The sequence below is a fragment of the Ranitomeya imitator genome, chromosome 3 (assembly GCF_032444005.1).
Source record: "Ranitomeya imitator isolate aRanImi1 chromosome 3, aRanImi1.pri, whole genome shotgun sequence".
NCBI classification, from domain to species: domain Eukaryota; kingdom Metazoa; phylum Chordata; class Amphibia; order Anura; family Dendrobatidae; genus Ranitomeya; species Ranitomeya imitator.
In genome coordinates this window covers 682687038-682708801 of record NC_091284.1, presented here as the reverse complement: position 1 = coordinate 682708801, position 21764 = coordinate 682687038, and the positions used below count along the sequence as shown (strand labels likewise).

The window sequence follows — 21764 nt, the reverse complement described above, 5'->3', positions numbered from 1 at the left end:
GTGAAAAAAAAAAAGTTAAAAAAAATGTGAAAAAAATATAAAAGTTTAAATCACCCCCCCTTTTGCCCCAATCAAAATAAATCAATAAAAAAAATAAAATCTACACATATTTGGTATTGCCGCGTTCAGAATCGCCCGAACTGTCAATTAAAAAAAAAGCATTAACCTGATCGCTAAACGGTGTAGCGAGAAAAAAATTCAAAACTCCAGAATTACGTTTTTTTTGGTCGCCGCAACATTGCATTAAAATGCAATAACGGGCGATCAAAAGAACGTATCTGCACCAAAATGCTATCATTAAAAACGTCATCTCGGCACGCAAAAAATAAGCCCTCAACCGACCCCAGATCATGAAAAATGGAGACGCTACGAGTATCGGAAAATGGCGCAAATTTTTTTTTTTTTTTTTTGTTTATTTTTTTTTATAGCAAAGTTTGGATTTTTTTTCACCACTTAGGTAAAAAACAGCCTAGTCATGTTAGGTGTCTATGAACTCGTAATGACCTGGAGAATCATAATGGCAGGTCAGTTTTAGCATTTAGTGAACCTAGCAAAAAAGCCAAACAAAAAACCAGTGTGGGATTGCACTTTTTTTGCAATTTCACCGCACTTGGAATTTTTTTCCCGTTTTCTAGTACACGACATGCTAAAACCAATGATGTCGTTCAAAAGTACAAATCGTCCCGCAAAAAATAAGCCCTCACATGGCCAAATTGACGAAAAAATAAAAAGGTTATGGCTCTGGGAATGAAGGGAGTGAAAAACGAACACGGAAAAACGAAAAATCCCAAGGTCATGAAGGGGTTAAAGAACAACCACAAGATGGATTTCATCAACGTAGGTATCATTTTAATCAATATAACGGCGCCGACCTGACCCCGTGTGTAGGTTACTGTGCACAATCCTGCTGACAGGTTCCCTTTAAACCGAGTATCTGCAAGTAAACATCGCCATCTGGTGACCGAAGTTGATAAGAATAGAGAAAACCGAGAGTGACAATAGTGGGAAGTGAAGAGTGAAGCACACTGAGGGAAAAGATTAGAGGAGATATTGGGTCAGGTGTCAGATGTGGCTCCGTTAGTAATTCTAAAAGGCCCAGGAGGGCAGTGAAGTGAAGGAGTTGGCTTCCAAACCTGTAGCCGGATGGATGTGCAGTACAGCGAGCTGGCTTATAGCCTTTGTTATTAGAGGCCAGATGCGAGTGAAGAGATGAGCTGAGGCCAGACATCAGATCCATGATATCCAGGATAAGTCAGCGATGAAAAGGAGACCCGGCCACAGAGGAAGAACGTTTGTGTGAGCCGAAACTTGCAGTGTAGACGTACGGTACAGAAGGTGACCGGGGCCCTGCTTCAGGGAAAGAAGGCGGCCTTTGTGACAAGAATACCGTATACCAAGAAACTCGCCATGAGTGCAGTGATTGGCGTCAGTTAGGCCACATTCAGTATGTTACCTCACTATGTGTAAGCCAGAACCAGCAGTGGGTGATAAATGCAGAAGTGGTGACAGGTTTCTACTGTACCTTTCCTCTGATTGTTCCTCTCCTTATTTTGTCTTACAAATACTGACCAAATAGTAAATGTGTGAACGTGGTCAAAAAACAAACTCTCCGCTCACACTACCTGTATATATTGTCTGTGTGCGGAACCTCCAGTATGTCTATTCAATGAAGCCTCAAGTTGCATGTTCTGCCTCCTACATATAAGAGCTGACGGGGAATAAAGTCTCACAAGCCGGAGGCAGCATCGATACATTGGTGCTGTATAGGGTACACGGAGACTCTGCAGTGAGTCGGGGGCAGCGGTTCATGGATCTATCACTTCTGCCTTCGATTATGTTGGTTGCATTAGGAGGGCTATATCCGAGTGGACTCTAAATGGCAAACGACCATTCATGTGCACCTGTGTATAAGAAGAACAAAGCTGAACTAAAGTAGCTGCTAAGGTGTTTGACTAAGGGCTCATACTCACCTGCGTGAAATACGGCCGAGTCTCGCATGTTAAAACCCAGCTCTGGCACTCCAGAGCGGAGCGTGCGGCCGCATAGCAATACATGGAGCTGCACGCTCCGCTCCCAAGTGCCGGCGGCAGAGCCGGGTGTTAGGCTACTTTCACACATCAGGTTTTTGGTTTCAGGCACAATCCGGCAAATTTGCTTAAAAACGGATCCGGTGTAAATAGTGAAAAAATGGATGCAAACTGATGCACCGGATCCGTTTTTTAGCTGGATACGGTCCTATGTACTGCGCATGTTTTTTTGGATTTTTCCATGCCAGAATCAAAAACAAAGCTTCTGGGCATGCTCAGTGTGGAAAAAAGGGATTCGGTCGCCGGAAATGTTCTTTCATACATCAGTTCTGTGCGTTTATTGCCGGAAACTTCCCTTCAGGCTTTTTCGCCAGACACAAAAAACGTTGCAGGAGACGTTTTTTGTATCCGGCAAAAAAGCCTGAAGGGACGGATCCGACACAAAACGGATGAAATGTATGTCCTTCAGGCACAATTCGGCAGTAATACAACTCTATGGGGAAAAAACGGATCAGGCATCAGAAAAAAACTGATCCAGATTGTGCCTGAAACTGCCAGATTGTGCCTGAAATCAAAAACCTGATGTGTGAAAGCAGCCTTACCATGCGAGACTCGGCCGTATTTCACGCAAGTGAGTATGAGCGCTAAGATAGTGTTCAGTAGATTGCAGTAGCTAGACAGGTTTTCCTAAACTAAATAACCTCAAGTTTGACAAAGTCAGCTAAAGGTTGATTTAGTATAAATGTGCAAATATATGAATGGACAGAGCAGAGAGATTTCTAAAGATGCTTTTAACCCTATGCCTGTTCCCATCAAAATGGGGCATCACATTTTAGGGGATTCTTTATGGTAAGAGCATTGAGACTATTGAGCTCTCTGCCATATGTGTGATGGTGCTATTTATTAAAGGGGTTGTCCAGGTTTGTAATGAAAGTCTGCATTCACTCTGTGTGATTGAAGCTGCACCTCTATGACTGAAAGCTGAAGGCCTCTGGGAGGAATGGAGGTCTTTTCCTCCTGGTAGCCAGGCTTCCAGTGCAGTGGTCATAGAGCTTTACAACGCTATTAAGCTTCGGATTAAATGTTTCCCTGTTAAAGAAAACTCGATATTAACTCCTTTTCCAACATCAGGTAATGACAGCCGTTTAACCCCTTCAAGACCTTGAACATATAGGTACGTCCAAGGTCGCCTTTGCTACAGGCAACTGCGGTGAGCTTACAACTTTTCCGGTATGTCAGCTGACATGTGCCTCTATCAGCCGTGGGTGGACTCGTGATGCACCCATGACTGTTAGCATGTTAAATGCCGCTGTCAATCTCTGACCAACGCCACCCATGTCGCATGACTGCGGGTCGCTGATGGGTTGGCATGACAGCCCGGGGTCTGCAGGAGACACTTGTGGTTGTCATTGCCAGATAGCTATGATATGGCAGGTGATCATTTTAGCTAGACACAGCAGGGCTGCATCCGTGATATGTGTAGCACAGGAGATCGGATGGTCGTCGCTTCTAGTCTCCCACGAAGATTAATGACACTAGTAAAAAGTGAAAAAAAAGAGTTTTTACAAATAAAAAAAAAAATATATAAAAGTTTAAATCACCTCCCCCATTTGTTGCCCTATTCAAAATAATACAATTAAAAAGAAAACAGATATTTGGTATTGCAGAGTTGAGAATCGTCTGATCTATCAATATATAAAAAGAATTATTCCAATCAGTAATCTCCGGAATTACGTTTTTTGTTTTATTTTTGGTTGCGACAACATTGCACTAAAATAAAATAACGGGTGATCAAAACATCGTATCTACACCAAATTAGTATCGATAAAAACGTCAGCTCAGCACGTAAAAAAAAAAAAGCCCTCACCCAGCCCCAGATCATGAAAAATGGAGAAACTACGGGTTTTGGAAAGTGGTGACCTTTTTTCTTTGTATTAAAAAAACCCAAAACTTTACATTTTTTTCACCCGTTAAATAAAAAAGAACCTAGACATGTTTGGTATCTACGAACTCCTAATGAACTGGAGAATCCTAATGACAGGGCAGTTTTAGCATTTCGTGAACAAAAAAACAATTGGGGCAATTGTGGAATTCCACTTTTTTTTTTTTTTTTGCATATTCACAGAAATTTGAACTTTTTTTTTTTTTCTCCAAGTTTTCCAGTACATTATATGGTAAAACCAATAGGGTAGTTCAAACGTATAACTAGTCGTGCAAAAAATCAAACCCTCACATGGTCATATTGACTGAAAAATAAAAAAGCTATGGCTCTAGAAAGAAGGGGAGCAAAAAACGAAGCGGAGTATGCCACTCTTCACTTTATTTAAATCCATTATCCGTTTCCAGAGATGTGGTGCCTTTTTATTTAGTGCTGGTTTTATTGTGTCACAATTTTTTCTTTTTGCTCTCTTGTTGGTCAAACAGCCAAACCATTCTCTCATGATTGTCTTGTTTGCAGGAAGAAGATCAGAAGCCAATTGAAGTTCCGCTTAAGGAGGATGACCCTTCAGACAAACCCGAGGAGAAGTAAGTTATGCCAGAAAGACTCCTTACAGGCCATGTTGCCCAATCCTTCTCTGTTTGATGCTAAAATGTCAGCTGAGCTGTGCACTGGAGGTAACGAAGCCAATGTGCTTTTTACCTGTCGTCAGTGTAGCATTTTGTTGAGGATTCCTTTCATCCACATGTAGAGGAGTGTTTAACTCTTGTATATAACTGGAACTTTAGCTCCATATTCTTATTTTGCGAGAAGCAAGGTTAGATCTTGGTAGCGAAGTCCAACTCTATATTTAGTAAAAATGTAAATGAACTGTAGAGTATCGGGGTAAACTCTGCCCAGGTAAGTGAGAGCTGATCAGGCTTGGGTTTAAATTTGGTCCTTTGCTGAATTCATTCTTGTCCCAGATTAGGATTTATTTCTATTGTAACTAATGAATGTTGGTGATACATTGAATTAATGCAAGTGAATGACATTTAGTTCTCAAGGTCTAGGTAAAAAACAGACCAGTCCAATAACCTGTTTGTTGACTGAGGACAGACCGCATTAGCTGTGACTTTATTCTGCAACCTGAGCCAGCAGACTGGCATAAAGGCTCACCCATTAGTATACAGATACCACAGGGGTTTAGCTCTGCATAACTGGTAGCATGCATCTGACAAACATCATTTTACTTTTCTCTTCAAATTATTTTTATTAATTTTATAGGGAAGGATTACAGTACACACATAGTTAAATATACATAGAAATAGTAACAAGAAAATTGGGAGGAAAAGGGAAGGGAGAAACAATGCAGATAGGAGGGACATAGGAACATTAATAAATACATATGCATAAAAGGTGCTTGTACAATATTTGCAGAAAAAAAAAAATAACTTAATCTATTCAATCAAAAATAAATGGTATAGATTCCCACTCTACATATTTTGAGCATGTTTTATTTTTAAGGACTCCTATTTATGAGGATACATCGAGGTCCAAATGGTCCATTTCAAGTTGTAACTAGAAAATGGGTTACTTTTGATTGCACGTGTATAGCCAAACATATTATTGTTCATAATTCTGTCTATAACTTCTGTAATTGAGGGGATACATTTGTATCCATTTAGACAGCAAGAACAGCTTTGTTACCAAGAAAACTTGTATAATCAGATCTTGCTTTAAGTGGAAGATCATCTATTCCCAGAGATAGGATGGCTAATTGAGGAGTAGGTGGAATATTTACGTTGCATAATTTATTAATCAACTCAATAATCTCTGCCCAAAGAAAAAAGATTAACGAACAGTTCCATAGTCTATGTAAATGGTGCCTTTTTTTGGCTACATTCTCTCCAACATAATTCAGATTGATTTGGAAATATTCTACATAATTTCACTTTTCTTGTGCTCCCATGAGTTATGTATTTTGTCCACGTAATTCATTACTTGTATTTTTATTTATTTTTTTTTGCCTGGAGACAATCTGTTGTAAAATACCATACAAGTTATGTGTTTAATTGTCAATTCCTGAGTAAATATCCAACTTTCCTCAGTGGGGGGAGTAGACATTTAACTAACTTTACTTCATATCAAAGTATACCATGATCCCACCACCAATGCCAGAGATGGATCTAACGGGAAGAGGTATAAGTCCTTTCTATTTCCCACATTTTTGGATTTACTGCTGCCTTTGGCACTTGTGAATCCAACATTATTCTGTCTTGTGCATTAGTTTTTTTTGATACATGGGGACCACCTGCTGCTTTTCCTCCACAATGTCTCCCTTAAGTATAGGCAAGGGGTCATCAGTCCATGGATGGCTGCTGTTTTCTAGTTCAGTGAATTAGCACAAAGTGTACCAGACAGCCATTAAAAGCAGCTTCAGACATGACTTTTGCAAGTAGCCTTTCTGCAATGCTATCTTTTTAATAAACCCTCTGCAACCTTCAGAAGCACAGCATGCCACATAAGGCTGTTTGATGACCCACCTAGCATGCCTCTGCACAGCAGAGAAGAGCCAACCCACCTAGTTCATCAAAAATGGCCCCACTTAAAGGGACACTGTCACCTGAATTTGGAGGGAACAATCTTCAGCCATGGAGGCGGGGTTTTTGGGTTTTTGATTCACCCTTTCCTTACCCGCTGGCTGCATGCTGGCTGCAATATTGGATTGAAGTTCATTCTCTGTCCTCCGTAGTACACGCCTGCGCAAGGTAATCTTGCCTTGCGCAGGCGTGTACTACGGAGGACAGAGAATGAACTTCAATCCAATATTGCAGCCAGCGGGTAAGGAAAGGGTGAATCAAAAACCCCGCCTCCATGGCTGAAGATTGTTCCCTCCAAATTCAGGTGACAGTGTCCCTTTAAGTGGTGTAACTTGCCCCAGGAATGTTACTCCAGTTTCTGACTAGATTAGTATTTCTGGCGAGCTGCACAACACTGAGAAGATGCACTGAATTCATTACGTGCATCTTCTCTTAAAGGGAATCTGTCAAACAGGATCTCATCCCCAAACTATTTGAAAGATCTACATGCACAAATAAAGTCCAGCACGTTACATGGCCAGTCCATTCCTCTCTTATTGAGAAATCTGTGTTTGAATTGATAAGCAAATGAGACTGAAGAATTATGGTAGATCTGAAGCCTCTGTCACTCCAGCTCTATTTGCCGCTGTCTGACTTCATTCGTAGCAAGTGTCTGTCAATCAGGTGGAGGCGGCGCTGGATGAGGAATAGAGCTGGAGTGACAAAGGATTGAGAAGTGCTTAAGCCTCAGTTGCATATCAATTCAAACACAGACTTCTTGGTAATGGAGGAACGGACTGTGCGGCTAAATGTATTGCTTATCTTTGCAAGTTGTGGAAATGTACGTTGCCTTTACCCTATATAGTGAAAAAAGCTCTGTGAGCTTCAGAAGAACATATTCACCTGATGGAGGACAAAGGCGCACCCTTTTAACCTTCAGCAGGGTAGTAACCAGTGCAGTATAGAAAAGATTCACAGAGGGCCATTGTGAAGAAATGTATACTGTGCACTCTGATTTTGTCATTTGTTACGTGCCTTCCATCAGACTCATTTGTCTGGAGTGTACTGCGCCAGTGAAAGGCTCGGGCTCAATGTCCACAATTGCCACCTGCTACTTCAGATTTATTTATTTTACTCATTTATATAGCGCCATTATTTCCACAGCGCTTTACTTACACTATTGGCACTGTCCCTGATGGGCCTCACAATTTAGATTCCCTATCAGTATGTCTCTGGAGTGCGGGAGGAAACCGGAGAACCCAGAGGAAACCCACGCAAACACGGGGAGAACAAACTCCAAACTCCATGCAGGTGTTGTCCTTGGTGGGATTTGAACCCAGGACCCCAGCGCTGCAAGGCTGTAGTGCTACCCACTGAGCCACCGTGCAGATGTCTTGATTAATGCCGGTTTCACCTTGGAAATTGGGTCAGACCATTGCTAATGGGTGCAGTGGCTGCCTTTTAAATTGGATGCATTATTTTGGTCTGTAAAGCGTGCATGCTGCAATTAGTTTTCCTCACACCCATTAGTCCATGTGGAAAATCAGCCATATGCACAAACTATAATGGGTCTGTGCGTCTGGGTACGAGCTCGTTTGATCAGACCCTTGCACATATATATTTATCAAGACTGAAGCTGAATGTGATCTATTTTTCTAGTGTGAATATCTCCATTAACGGAAAGTGTGCACTGAATACTAAGAGCTGGTAATGTCAGGGAAGAATCTCTTCTCTGTAATCCACGTCAGTCCATTCTGTACGATGCTATATAAAAGAATAACTCTGAGGGGGTAATACATGTTTTTTAATTCTAGAACTGCTTATGTTTGGAAGTTGGCTTTTTCGATTTGTCCTCAGATAAACTTGTGGCTTAAGCTATAGATCTTTGCCCTGTCTTTCCATGAAAAGGCTTAGCTCCTGCTGCAGGGTACCTACCTAACAATTCTTCTTACCCTTTATTCCTCCTCTTTCATTAAGCCGTTTCCCATGCGGATCACAAAGGATCTTTTCAGATAAACTTTCATCGTAATCTTCTCTAATGTGTATTCTGATGTCACTAAGAGAGGATTAGCTGACATGTAAATTCAGGTTTTGTGCTCTTTTTTTCCCTATATCTAGGAGTGAAATACGGCTTTATAATGCACTTTATGTACAGCTAAATGAAGACGTGCATCACGCTATGCATTGTTATGAAGAAATCTGTTAAATAAATATTTCACTGGAGGGGGCCGTGAATCTTCCAGGATTTTGAGTGAAATGATATTGAATAGAACCAGCTGAAGAGGCCAATTTACCACACAAGATGGCAATCTCCACAGATGTGCTCCGCTGAGCAGATGCGTCCAGCTGCGGGCCGGCATCTGTGCTGTCACCACTGGGGCTTAGGCGGCCCGTCAGTGCAGAAAAGCCCACCACTTCTTGCCATTGTTTTCTATCAATTGTAAATCCCCTTTTCTAATGGAAAACTTCCATCTAAAGTATTTTTTATAGATGTAGTTTGTACATTATAACAGTTTGCAGCTATTATCTCAGTATTTGCTCATTTTCCTACATTAGGCAATGACAGCAGCTAAATACAGAGCAACTTAATATAGAGCATACGTGGCCAGTGTTTGCTCTTAATTTACTCCCATTTTCTGTTTAATTTGCCATATGTTTTCATAGATGTGAGCCTTTTCCCAATCTTTTCTATTCTCTTTTCTAAGGGGTTGTTGCTCACCAGTAATTATGCAGAGCAGCTCAAAGACCTGCCTCCAGTGAATCCTGTGAGGCACCCCCCCTTTGGTAAAGACTTTAATGGGGTTGTCCACTAGTTGGACATCCCCTTCTCAATTTGTATGTTCTCCCTGTTTAAAATAACACTAAGGCTATGTTTTGACGGTCTGGAAGCTCTGCTCTTTGGAAGCAGCCAATACCCCGCTCCGCCCAAAGCGCCGACCCTGTTGTACGCGCGATGATTCCGGATGTGTTCATTGAATTTGATTTGATTGGCTTCAGGTTTCTTTATATACTTACATTGCATTCTAGGTAGTCATGCTTTGACAAAGACCGCAGCACGGTTGAAATGCGTTGCTTTACCCACTGGTCATGGTGTTGTCTCACTAGCAGTCTTTTGTATTTTTGCATTTTGTATTTTAACGAAATAATTTTTCTAATAAACAGTTTATTCATTTTATCCTATTGAGCTGGAACAGCGCACTTTTTTCTACAGGGCAAATTATAACATGTTATCCACAATGCAGTAAATCATATTGTGTGTGTATATATGTATATATGTGTGTGTATATATATATATATATATATGTCTCCCAAGAGAGATATGGAAACATATTAAAATGAAGGAATACAATGGTGAGAAACATATCCCATCTAATAGCGCAGAGACAGGCCTTTTTTTTATTTGACCTCAATGGAACTGTTTTTTTTTTTTTTTTTTTTTATCTAGTACACCTTCCTACTGAACAATTGCAGCGTTGATTACCACCTCGAATTGGAGGGTTCACTTTTATTCCCTTGCGTGGAAAATCCTGAGGGATCAGACTTATGAATCGATGTAAAATTAAATGGCAGATTCACTATATATTATAAATCAATGTATCAATTGTAATACAAGTCTTGTTATCTATTTGGCATCCTGCAATATTAGCAGGTTACAATATATGGGGTATACTACTGGACCCCTTAAAATCAGAATTAGACGTTATTTATCCGACTTTGGCAGCAAACGTGCAAGGTATCTGCCATTTCATTTCAGTAGGGAGGTGTACTTGATTTTTAAAATGGATCCCAGAGTTCCTTTAGGGTTACATAGAAAACTAGGTCTGTGTCTGCACTATTAGATGGGATGTGTTTTTCGCCATTGTATATGTTTCCATATCTCTCTTGGGTCATATATATACGCTCTTGGTTCTCTAATAATCTTATTTTACATTAGAATTTCTCTATATTAGGATTCACTGTGTTGTGAATAATATAATTTGCCCTGATTTTTGTTAGTTTTTTCCCTAGTTTCTCTTATGGAGGCTTCATGGTCTTTTTCTAATTGGTTTGTTACATGCATTTATGTGTTACTTGGAGAAACTCTAGCTATGCTACGATTAAGTGTTCGTTTCGGACTTGAAACGGGTCAGAATTGCTTTCCTTTCCATGTGCTGGATGATATTAACTTTATTTCTGAAATGAGAGGTGTTTTTACTTATTTTTCCATCCACCTGAGAGTGCCGGATTTCCTCCATTTTTTTTTTCTGCACAGAAGTTCAGGTATACGTCTGTACAGCAGAGAACAGAACAATTGGCACCTTACAGAGGAAACTACCAAATATATCAACAAGTATTGAAAGGAATCCGGCACCAGGTTTTTGACCCCTAATCTGAAAACAGCAAAATGTACAGACGGAAACCCAGTTTCCAGCAATTTGTCACTTACTCGGCTGCTTGCTATAGTTTTGAAATAAATGCTGTTTCGCTATCATAAGATTATCATTAGGGGACTAGTAAACCTGCTGCCAGGTCAAGCATATTCATGAGCCCTGTATAACCCCGCCCCGTCCACTGATTGGCAGCTTTCTGCCTATGCACTGTGTATACAGAAAGCTGCCACAATCAGTGGTGTGGATGGGGTTATATAGCTCTCGGCATTCAGAAAACTGGTGGATCTGCAAGGGATAAAACGGGGATTTTGTAAAAACTGCTTCAAGAAGCCAATAACTGACACATAGCTGGAATCAGGGTCTCTGCCCCTGCATCACGCTTATCAGGTAGTGTAGCAGAAACAAGATAACCGTCCCCCTCTAATGATCAAATGCTCACTTTAATTTACGACTATATAAGCATTTTGATACGGATCTTTATAGAGCCTGTACCTCCATCAGGTCTAAAGGCCACCGTACAAATGAGATCGCTGTCAGACAAACAGTGGTTCGGCCTTTCTTTCGATCAACAGCCCCCTCGGCCATCTTCCCATACACAAGAGTGCTAGTTCAGCAGAGCGCTCCTGCGTTCTCTTTGAGAAAGCCGCTGGCTGACTTATCTGGTGACAGGATGTCTCTGGGAAACGATACGATCAACTAGGATCGGACCCTCGTACGATGGCTTCCAGGCCTTGCACCTTAGCGTGGTTAAAGGCCAAAAATTACGGTAATTAACCACATAAAAAACTTGCTACTTTGCACTGCTATCAACATTTATTCCTTTTCCCCATTACGAAGACTGAGGCATAAACCTACCTGCATGGAGCGACCCTTGGTAATTGTGAGCACAGAGCGGCGTTGGGCAATTCCCCATGTCCTGCATGTATGTACTTTACATTAGGCCAGCTATTGCCCCACTAGTAAATAAAGGTCATGCTCCTGGGCGAGAGAAACGCTTCAATCTTCTTTTCTAACAGAGCACTAGATTTATGCATTTTATGGACTGCCCGCACAATTCCTAGCTGAGCCTTGGTATTGCTTTTCTTTCCTATCTCCAGCAGGTGGCAGTATTTCCTCACTCATTGTAATGAGCAGTCCTCAGAGGAGCATTGCACGGCGAATAAGCCTCCTTACCTTGACAAGCCAGAGCTGGTATGTCGCTCTCCATAAGGAGAAACAATACCCCTTAGACCCCAGTCCAGAGCCTCTCACCTAGCCAAATCAGTTCTCATGCTTCGCACTGACGAGGGCCAACAGCCCGAAACACCGTGTCTGCGAATTGAGATACTGATTTGGCTTTTATCCTAAGTCATATTGCACGACTCGTTAAAGGGTCGATTGTGACTTGTAGGATCGCTACTTCCAACAGGTGGCGCTATAGAGTTTAAGTCCTCTTTTTCTCAGAAGAGGCAACTTGAATAATACAGTCCTCAATAGAACTCTGTACCTCCATTATCTGCACGTTCTTCATTTCAGCCCTTCAGAGATAAAAGAACCTGGAACTTTAATGCAGCTGTGTGCGTTTAATATGGTTGTAATAGGGATCTGAAATTAAAATCAATAGCCCAAAAAGTCTCTGTCCCCACAGTCTCATGTAGCATTTGCTTCCATGGAAAGGTAAAATGTTGTTGCATTTTTAGGGGCTTGTCTATAACCGTGCCGCTGCTTTCCTGTCAACTAACTTCACTTAATCAGTGTCCCTTTTCTGGTGCGTTTCTTATTATTTCCATTAGGTTGATGTTGGAAAATAATGATTAAAAATAACAGCATGTTTTTGATATTATTGAATGTTAATTAAGGTTTTTAGATCTTTCAGATACTAGGCTTGTATGGAGGAGTGATGGGAGCTGTGGCAGGTGACATTAAGTTCAGAAAGTGTTGGACAACACATCTTTCTGTATAAGCAGGTCTTACAAAGGGCATACATGGTGGTCTCATTGCCAAGTTGTTTGGAGTGGCCTAATGTTGCATAAACCAGGGATGTAAAGAAAATGGCATGTTTATGCCTTTTGATGAGCCCTAAACATCCAGCAAGGATTGCCTTCTCTGGGGTGTGTGGAATGGCACGTCCTGTCCTCTGACCCCACTGTGCTTCCTGTGAAAGCTGTTAAACCTTTTACTGCCCTATGGGAAAGCCTCTTCCAGGATTTGGGAACAAAAGCATGGCATCGCTCCCCCTGAGCGAGCACCTCTGTCTTAATGGGGCTCTTAAGATCCACACTTTATGGGAGAAGGCTTTTTTTAAGGCCTGACACCACTTGACTTTCTTTTCCCTTTAAAGCCTGGGAACTTCCTAGAAGGAAAAAAACGATCTTGTGCCATCGCCATTGGGACAAGTGTGACGCTTTCATCCCTGGACTATAAATAGAGTTATTGCCCATTAAACATGTTTCCTCTGGGAAACACAATGCGGCTTCTCTATGAAAACTAGTAAGAAAGTGAAAAGGATGATTATCCCACAACGAACAACCAGATCACTGCTTTCATCTTAAGAACAGGTGGAATGTGAATGCTCCTAGCACCCCCCAATACCACCCGCCTCCAAGCTTAGGAGGATGATCCGTATTAAACGCATGTATGTACCGTACATCCGTAATGGCTTCATGGTCATTAGTTTAGTCTGTGTCTTGTTAAGAGGGGGTACATCAGATAAGCAGGAAACTGTTTTGCTTTTCCAAGAAATTGAGGACATTAGCGTGTATGAGATGAATATTCCAACCATTAATGTCAGTACAACGTACCTATATGAAAATTGGAAAGCCACGTGCTAGTCTTATAGTGATGACTACCTTAGGAGCTGCTGCACTCATCTTGTATTTCTGCTCCTTTTCATACATCTTATACTGATGTACAATGTGATCTATAAATCACAATGTTAATGTCCTTTTTGTTTCACAGGATAGAAACCGAGAAGAAGTTGGTGAAAATTACTAGTTCCGTTTCTCAAGCTGATGTAAGAAATATTTAATATCATTCCAATACTGTCCAGAGCATTGCTTCTCACTTTCTGATATTAGTAGGCTTTATAGTTTATTTATTGTATAGCCTTGTGGTTTCTTTTTTTTTTCATCTTGGTGATTAATATGCTCTTGATACATTGAACAATTTGCATTTTACTTTGTTTGCTCTGCGTCCCATTTTATTCCGGTCAGTGGGTCATTGACTTCTCTTGTTCCCTTCTTTTAGTCAAGAAGGATAAAACTTAAAGGCGTTTTCCAGCGGGACAAGAATGTTTGGCTTCATTGTATATGATACAGTATATAACGGCAGTTACTAATATACTGATCTGGTTTCTTCTGCGGTCATGGCTGCCCCGCTTCAGCATTGTCCTTTACACAGGAGGGCGATGGCTGTGAAGGCACATGACCAGTGATGCACATGCAATAAGGCAGTCTGCCGCCTTGTGCTGGTCATGTGCTTTTAAAGTGAACCGGTCGCCATGAAAATGCAGTCCGGTCTGCAGGCAGCATGTTATAAAGTCGATAGCTGAGAAGATTGATATATAGTTTTGTGATAAGATTCAGGATAACTTGTGCTTTTATCCTCTGCTCTTCCGTGGCTGTTTCGTCCAGTCGGCGGTCCTTTCAGTGACTGACCGCTTTCCTGGTATAAATGCACATACAGAGATGACTGTCAGTCACTGATAGAACCACCCACCGGACCATAAATCCTGGAAAGCTCCCAGGATTAAATAATTCACACACAGGGATATACAAAGCTATTTTAATCATCTCTGCTCCCCTAATGTAAAACACGGTGCCCGCAGATTGGACTGCATTTTCAAGATGACAGATTCCCTTTAATTTGAAGAAATAAAGTTGGAAAGGTTTTAACCATCCCTTGCACGCTGATCTCTTTCCCTGTCTTGCACGGTTTCTGGCTCTGAAAGCTGCTGTGCAACCATCCAACGCCGGATGAGGTGATGAATTTCCATATTTTGCTTTGGGTTCTAATAGTGAAACGTTTCTCCCTGTGGAGAGTGACATGCCAGAGTAAGGAGACTTATAGGCCACGCTGTGCTCCTCTGAGAAATTAAATAGGCAGATTGTCTCTGCCCATGTCATGTGGCAAGACTCATTAAAGGGTTGACATTTAGGATTACTTCTTCCAATAGGTGGCACTAGAGTTCCAGCCACCTTCCTCTCTAGGGGGAAGTTGCATATTTTACTTTTAAAGAAAACCTTTATTTTGCTGTTGATTGATTAATCCTTTTATTCATTCACATTATTCTGTAAACTTGTTTAGTTTCCCCTGTGCAGGGTATTGTGGAGATTGTTGCCATACTGTGCTTATAATGCAATAAATGCAATTTGATACTTAATAATATATTTTTTTATGTCTCTTACAGAAACTTCAAAAAAGAGCTGAGAGGTTCAGTGTTCCTGCCAGTGCCGACAGTAAGAAGGCAGCCCGGGCCATGCGGTAAATAGTTTTTTTTCTTCTGTTTGGAATTTATTTTTCCATGAGTTGAAGGATATTAAGCTGAAGACTCAACATTGCATGAATTTCAACTTTGTCATTTTTTTTTTATATTCTATTTTAAGGTTTGGCCTTCCAGCTACTGAGCAGACAGGTGGGTGATTTGCATCAGGCTTTTAGTACCAAGGCCATAAGTATGGAAGAAAATGGTATAAGAATATATAACCTTATAGACATTTGTCGGATTATTTCATATATTTGCTAACTTTATCCATGGTTCTTTTTAGGTCAGATCATAGGAGCAAAAACCACGGTAGGCTTCAGTTTTCAAAATAATAATAATTTTTTTTTTTTAAAGGAAAATTTGGTAACATTGCTAGGAGTCAATGTATTTATTTTGTCTCCCCTAAGTTTGTAGTGATTTTGGCGTTATTCTATGTGCAGACGTAGCGGATTTGCCTGCGGATATGCAGCGGATTGGACGCTGCGGATTCGCAGCAGTTTTCCATCCGGTTTATGCTGCGGAAAATTCAGCGTGAAAAAACGCAGCGGTTTATTTTCCGCAGCATGTCAACTCTTTGTGCGGATTCCGCAGCTTTTTACACCTGCTCCTCAATAGGAATCTGCAGGTGTAAAAACGCAGGTGAAATCCACACAGAAAACGCTGGAAATCCGCAGAAAATTCGCAAAACGCAGTGTGTTTTACCTGCGGATTTTTCAAAAACTGAGCGGAAATATCCGCACAGAAATCCGCAATGTGGGCACATAGCCTTAGCCATTTCTGCTGATGAAATGTGGAGTGTAAAACCGTACAAGGACTACATGTCTCACACTCGCACTAGTTTGGAAATCAAAGTATTTACTGGAAGGTTTTAATTTCCAAGTGTGTTTTTTTTTGCAATTTGCCTTTCTTTCTGAAAGACACACTGCTTTGTATCTGGCATAATGTATAGGTCATTTCATCTAGGTAAACTTGGATAAGCTGAAAGAAAGAGCTCAGAGATTTGGTCTCAGTGTTTCCCCTGTCACAAAGAAGGTAAGTCCTCTAAAACGACCTGTAAAAGGTTTGGCTCGCATTAATGAAATATGGTGTAACTGAGATTATTTGCACAATATTGTTCATTTATATAGTATTAGTGAAGCAAGACGCTATTTGACAACTGTGCGTGACTGTTACCAAAACTTTCCATTGACTTTCCTTTATTATTCCTGCCTTTACTGTAAGGGTTCTTGTGACCTGCACAGTCTAGTGCTGCGCTCCTTGTACCTCTGCCGTACGATGGTAAACCACATTGTTACACAGAACTGAAGGGGAACCTGCTCCAGGGCATTTACAACATAATGGCACCATAGTATTCCAATTTTATGTAGCATAAAATAACTTCATGTAAGCATTCTGGATACTTTGTTTCTTCAGTGAAGGGTTTCTTTTTTTAATTTAATCATAGTCCTTGGCTTTGAGCAATCCCTGGTGATGGGTGAGTATATCTGACCCTCGCAGGTGTGCGCGCATCTGTCATGCATTCATCCGACCGCCAACTCAAAACAATTCCACCTCGAGCAAAGTAAACTTCGCACTCAAGTGTTAGCCTGCAATAAGCCGCATTTATGAGGGGCTTTAACGGCCTTTGTCCTGCAGGGTGTATGGCATATTCACACCTCCTTGTTGGAAAGGCTATTGCTGCTTTTTAATAAATGTAAGAAAGCATTCCCCCTTTTATTTAGGGCTTCTTTTGGCGACCTTCTCTATACTTACAAATTAACTGAGTGTTTAGAATAGTCTATTTTTTCAGAGGGTCTTGCTCAAATGTATTTATATGGACTTGATTGTTCATATAAATGTTTTTAGCAAAAAATGTGTTTGTGTTTTTTTTAGACTAACATAATACATGTGACCTACAATAAAAATGTTCATGTAGCTATCCTCACTAGATTGATTTGGCTGTGTTTTCCTGTTAATCAGATAGCTACACTGAGAACGGGATAATAATGGTTTTAAGAATTTTCAAAGAAACACCCCATGTACCAACTAAGGTGCCCAAGCACATTATTGGAAAGTCAACCAAACCCGAAGATTTCGGTGGAAAACCAGCTGACCATCTGATGTGTATGGAGGGCCTCTTGACCACAAGAAATGATGTTGGTGGGCAACGTTTGGTATTTCAAAGCCTGATCCTTTTTGTTTTCAGGGGAGATAAGCCACTGCAATAGAGGCATCTGGTAGCGGCTTTCTCCTCTCTCCCAACTGGCAATACATGAACCCTCGGCCATACTCTCGTGTGTGTGTATGTATAGGAGTCGGGAGAGATGGCAGCGTACCATGCAATGCTTGGCCCACAGCTGTCTCATTTATGGCCAGCTCAACACTTTCATAATGTTTGGCTTGCCCTTCTTTCTCTTAACAAACTTTTCCCTTCTTAGGCTGGGTTCACACTGCTTTAGTGTGACCCGATTAACGGACTATGTTTCACCGCAGCATAATGCGGTGTAATGTAGTCCGTTAACGCCGCCATTACTTTCAATGGCGGACGCATCGCTAGCGCATGCCCACAATGGGCGTGCGCTAGGGATGTGCCGTCATTGAGTGACGGACCCGAGACACAGGCTGCAGGGGTCCGTCACTGCTAGCGCAGATGGAGCTAGCAGAAGCTCCATCTGTGCTAGCGCTGTGCAAACGTCGGCACTTGCGTTAGTGAAGTCCATTTAACGGATGTGTTGAACTGACTGCACTAACGCAGTGTGAACTTAGCCTTATATGGGGCCATATTGTTCCATTGCATAATTTTTATATATATATAAAAAAAAAATCATTATCTAATGTGGTATTTCCAGACTATACTAATAAAGATTGCAGCTTCTTGTGGGATAACAAAACAAAAAAGCCATTTAAATCTCTCATCACTTTAGCATCACCAGTCTAGTAGATCCTGTTGGTCTGTGATTACACTACAGGGGTGATAATGTGCCAAACTGGAACCTGATTTCTTCATCAAATGATTGGGTGCAATGGTCACATGTCTGATATATGTCTGCTAAGAGCAGCGACAGGGAAATATTGTAAGAAAGCCAAAGCATTGTGGGAATATTCTGGTCTGCGGACAGGATTTCTGAGACTCCAGGAAAAGTCAGAGAGGCCCGGTGCCTGCGCACTGCAGTACTTTGCTCTGCCCTCAACAGGACAGACAAAGTACGCCTGCGCCAGAGCCACAGCGTGAAGACAAGAAGAGGACGTCATCTTAAGAAGATGGGACCGTGACGCCCATCGGACCGGACCGCCCCTGGGTGAGTATAATCTAACCTTTTTTTCTCATCTTTCAGAATACATCGGGGGGCTTATCTACAGCATTACAGAATGCTGTAGATAAGCCCCCGATGCCGGTGGGCTTAGCTCATCTTCGATTTTGGGGGCGACAGGTTCCCTTTAATAATGCATGTACAGAAGATTAGATTACAATGAAAACTCCTTGACGACCCAGGGTATATTCTACGTGCATACATGAGCACTGCAGGAAGGTACTATGAAAACTAATGGAGTAAAACTTAAAAATAGTCGGCGTAATCAGGTAGGTAGTAAGCCCTCTATCCAAGACTAAAGTTTATACACAAATCACCTAGCACTGAGGATAGGTGTCACGGGTGTGTCAGAGGCTGCAGACAGTCGTACTGCATCTAGCTGCAGAAGATCTCAGCAGTTTGCCTTGCAGACTCCTTCCTAGTCCATGTGACTTTAGGTCCCAGTGACCACTTCCCCTGGCTCTGGTTGACACACCTGGACTGGGGTGTATATAACTCCCAGCTTGCTGCTGGAAGTTGCAGTTGATATTTTTATTTCCAATTCCCTGTGGTGGCATGGAGCTATTGCGGTCGGCCATCTTCCTCCTTGGTGTTTCTGGAGGACGCCTGTGTTTCCCTCTGAGTCTACTCAAGCTAAGTGTTCCCCCTTGTTTGTGTATCCCATCTGTCTTTAATGGTAGTGGGGATCGACTAGCGCTCATCCTGTACCTCCCGGTGCAGGGCTTATCGCCAGGGTCAGGCAGGGATTAGGTATCCTGCTCGGCAATAGGTGCAGAACCTATACAGGGATGATAGGGCAGACATGGTGATGTTAGATCTGTCTAGGGGTCTCCACACCCCCTTCCCTAGTGTTTGGTTCCCTTAACCCTTCGTTGCAATTAGCCTTTCCTACACTGTGCGTGACAGTAGGGTAATAATAGCCAAACAGTCAGAAATATGAAATGGGAGTCATAATATCCAACCAGACCCTGTGGTGGGGAAATACACAGGCCCACATTTCTCTTGAACAATAACAGGAAAAAGGATTAATGCTGAAAATTCTTGAAGTGTCAGTGTTCCCCAACAGCCAATAAAGGCCAATAAAGTGATGGCATTAATTATCTAAATCTCTCCTATTTATATCATTAATTCCATCACTCCTTTGGCTGTTTAGGAACACTGCCACTTCAAGAATCATCAGGTTGCACAATTTGCCACATATTTTTCCCGTGTTTATTGAAGGAGAAATGTGCGTCTGTGTGTTTCACCACCACAGGGTCTGGTTGGATATTCTGACTCCCTTTTTATGGTTCTGTTTTGCCATCATCGCCCTGACTATCTTCAGTGCTAGGTGACTTGTGTATACAGTTTAGTATCTGATAGCGGGGGCTTACTACTTACAAATATCCAGTTTGCTGCTTTGTAAGGTGAGTTTTACCCCACTAGTTTCCATTAGTACCTTTCTGCAGTGTGGATACAGGCACATAACCTACCCTGGGTGGTCGGGAGGAGTTAGCATTGTAAGCTAATCTTCTGGGCATGCATTATTCCTCCTATAATAACCCTTTATTGGTTTACTTTGTGTAATTCTTCTAATTTTATCTCATCTTATTCATTAATAAGATCAATTGGGATATATATTTTTGTTATCCAGATTGTTCTTTTTTTTATAGTATAATAGTCCTGATTTGGACATGGTAGCCAGTGGCTATCTCCCATAGATGCTTGGAGACCTAGAAGTTTAAAGAGAAAAGTCCAACTCGGCAATAGTGTCCAGTCCGGCCTGTGGTACAAAGCGTTTCTGCCAAAACATCAGGAGTATTGAAGAAAGGAGAGAATGTCCAGCTGCATGGATATAAAACCTTTTATCAGTGCATATCCAGAATCCAGAAACATCTACCCTATATTGGCTTGGAAAATGTGAAGCATCAATGCTTCATAACTAAATGTGCGTCAGTGTTTCGCATTTTCCAAGCTAAAATGGATGTTATCTGGATTTTAAATGTGTACTAATAAAGAAGGTTTACCTTCTCTCCTTGCTTCAATACTTATAGGTTGTCTTATCCCTTAGGTAACGCAGTTGACACGAAATTGTATTTTGTCAGGATTCTGTGATCAGCACGTGGTTGTATCCACCATTTTTTTTAATATATTTTTTTTTACCTCCGTGTTCATGATTCAGCCCCGCTTGTTACACCTGACCATGACTTTGCCTTTTCTGTAGCCCTTCCAAAAGTCAAAGTAGCATGTGACCAGAATTCATTTTAGTGTAGAAAATTAATATGTTACTGCTTTAAAAGGACCTTAGAAATCCGACATTATTAACAAATGTCATACACTTATTAAACCAACGTGTACCAGCCGTACCTCCTGCAATATGATTTCTCTGAGCATTGTGCTTATTCCTTATCACTGCAATGCACAGCTGCAAACCTAGAAATCTGGCTTCGAGCAGCCCCTTCCAGCCTCATCACCCCTCCATCTCTCCCCCTTTTTAATTCTTCTAATGAGGGCATATTTTAAATGTGGTCCCTGCGGAATTGTGGTCACTCATTGCAGAAGATTAGCTGCCCCAAGCTGGCAGGCAAAATATTTGATGACGTTTTTTTGTGGCAGGCGAGAGGCAGAGGTCAGCAGTCCTGCGGGGATAATGTGTGTGTACAAAATATCTACAGAAGCGGGTGGGGGATAGAGAAGAATGGGTGTGATTGTTTCAGGTTCACATACGTGCTTCATTCTCATTTTTATGATTATTTTTTTTACCTGCTTCATTTCTGCAGCACTTGGAAATTGATTTTTAGATCTGTTGGCTTGTTACTCTATGCCACTTGGATAATAATTCTTACTACCAGCTGTTGTAGGCACATAATGCGCTTTTGTAATATTTCCGTTTTAGCTTTTACAAACCTTTTAGTAGCAACTGTAATGTATTGTCTAAAATGCACAGAAAATCCGTTCTTCGCGTTTTTCAATATTGTTTTTTGGGTTATATCTACAATGAGTATCTGTATCCATTTCATAAATTAAGGAGAGATTTTTTTTTTTTTTTTTTAAGTGATCACTATCAAATGGAAAACATTATAGAATAAGAAATTCAGATAGAAAACAAACAAAGAGTAGAAAAGCTTAAAACACA

General features: G+C 41.3%; 1 protein-coding gene across 1 annotated transcript in view; it reads left to right on the top strand.

The window, feature by feature from the left end:
• Positions 1–21764, top strand: part of SARNP (SAP domain containing ribonucleoprotein) — a 123674-nt gene that overhangs the window by 35895 nt on the left and 66015 nt on the right. The window contains exons 4-9 of the mRNA XM_069758435.1: positions 4486–4553; positions 13835–13889; positions 15285–15358; positions 15481–15509; positions 15643–15668; positions 16323–16391. Coding sequence (XP_069614536.1) covers positions 4486–4553; positions 13835–13889; positions 15285–15358; positions 15481–15509; positions 15643–15668; positions 16323–16391 — 321 coding nt within the window. The remainder of the gene's footprint in view (positions 1–4485; positions 4554–13834; positions 13890–15284; positions 15359–15480; positions 15510–15642; positions 15669–16322; positions 16392–21764) is intronic.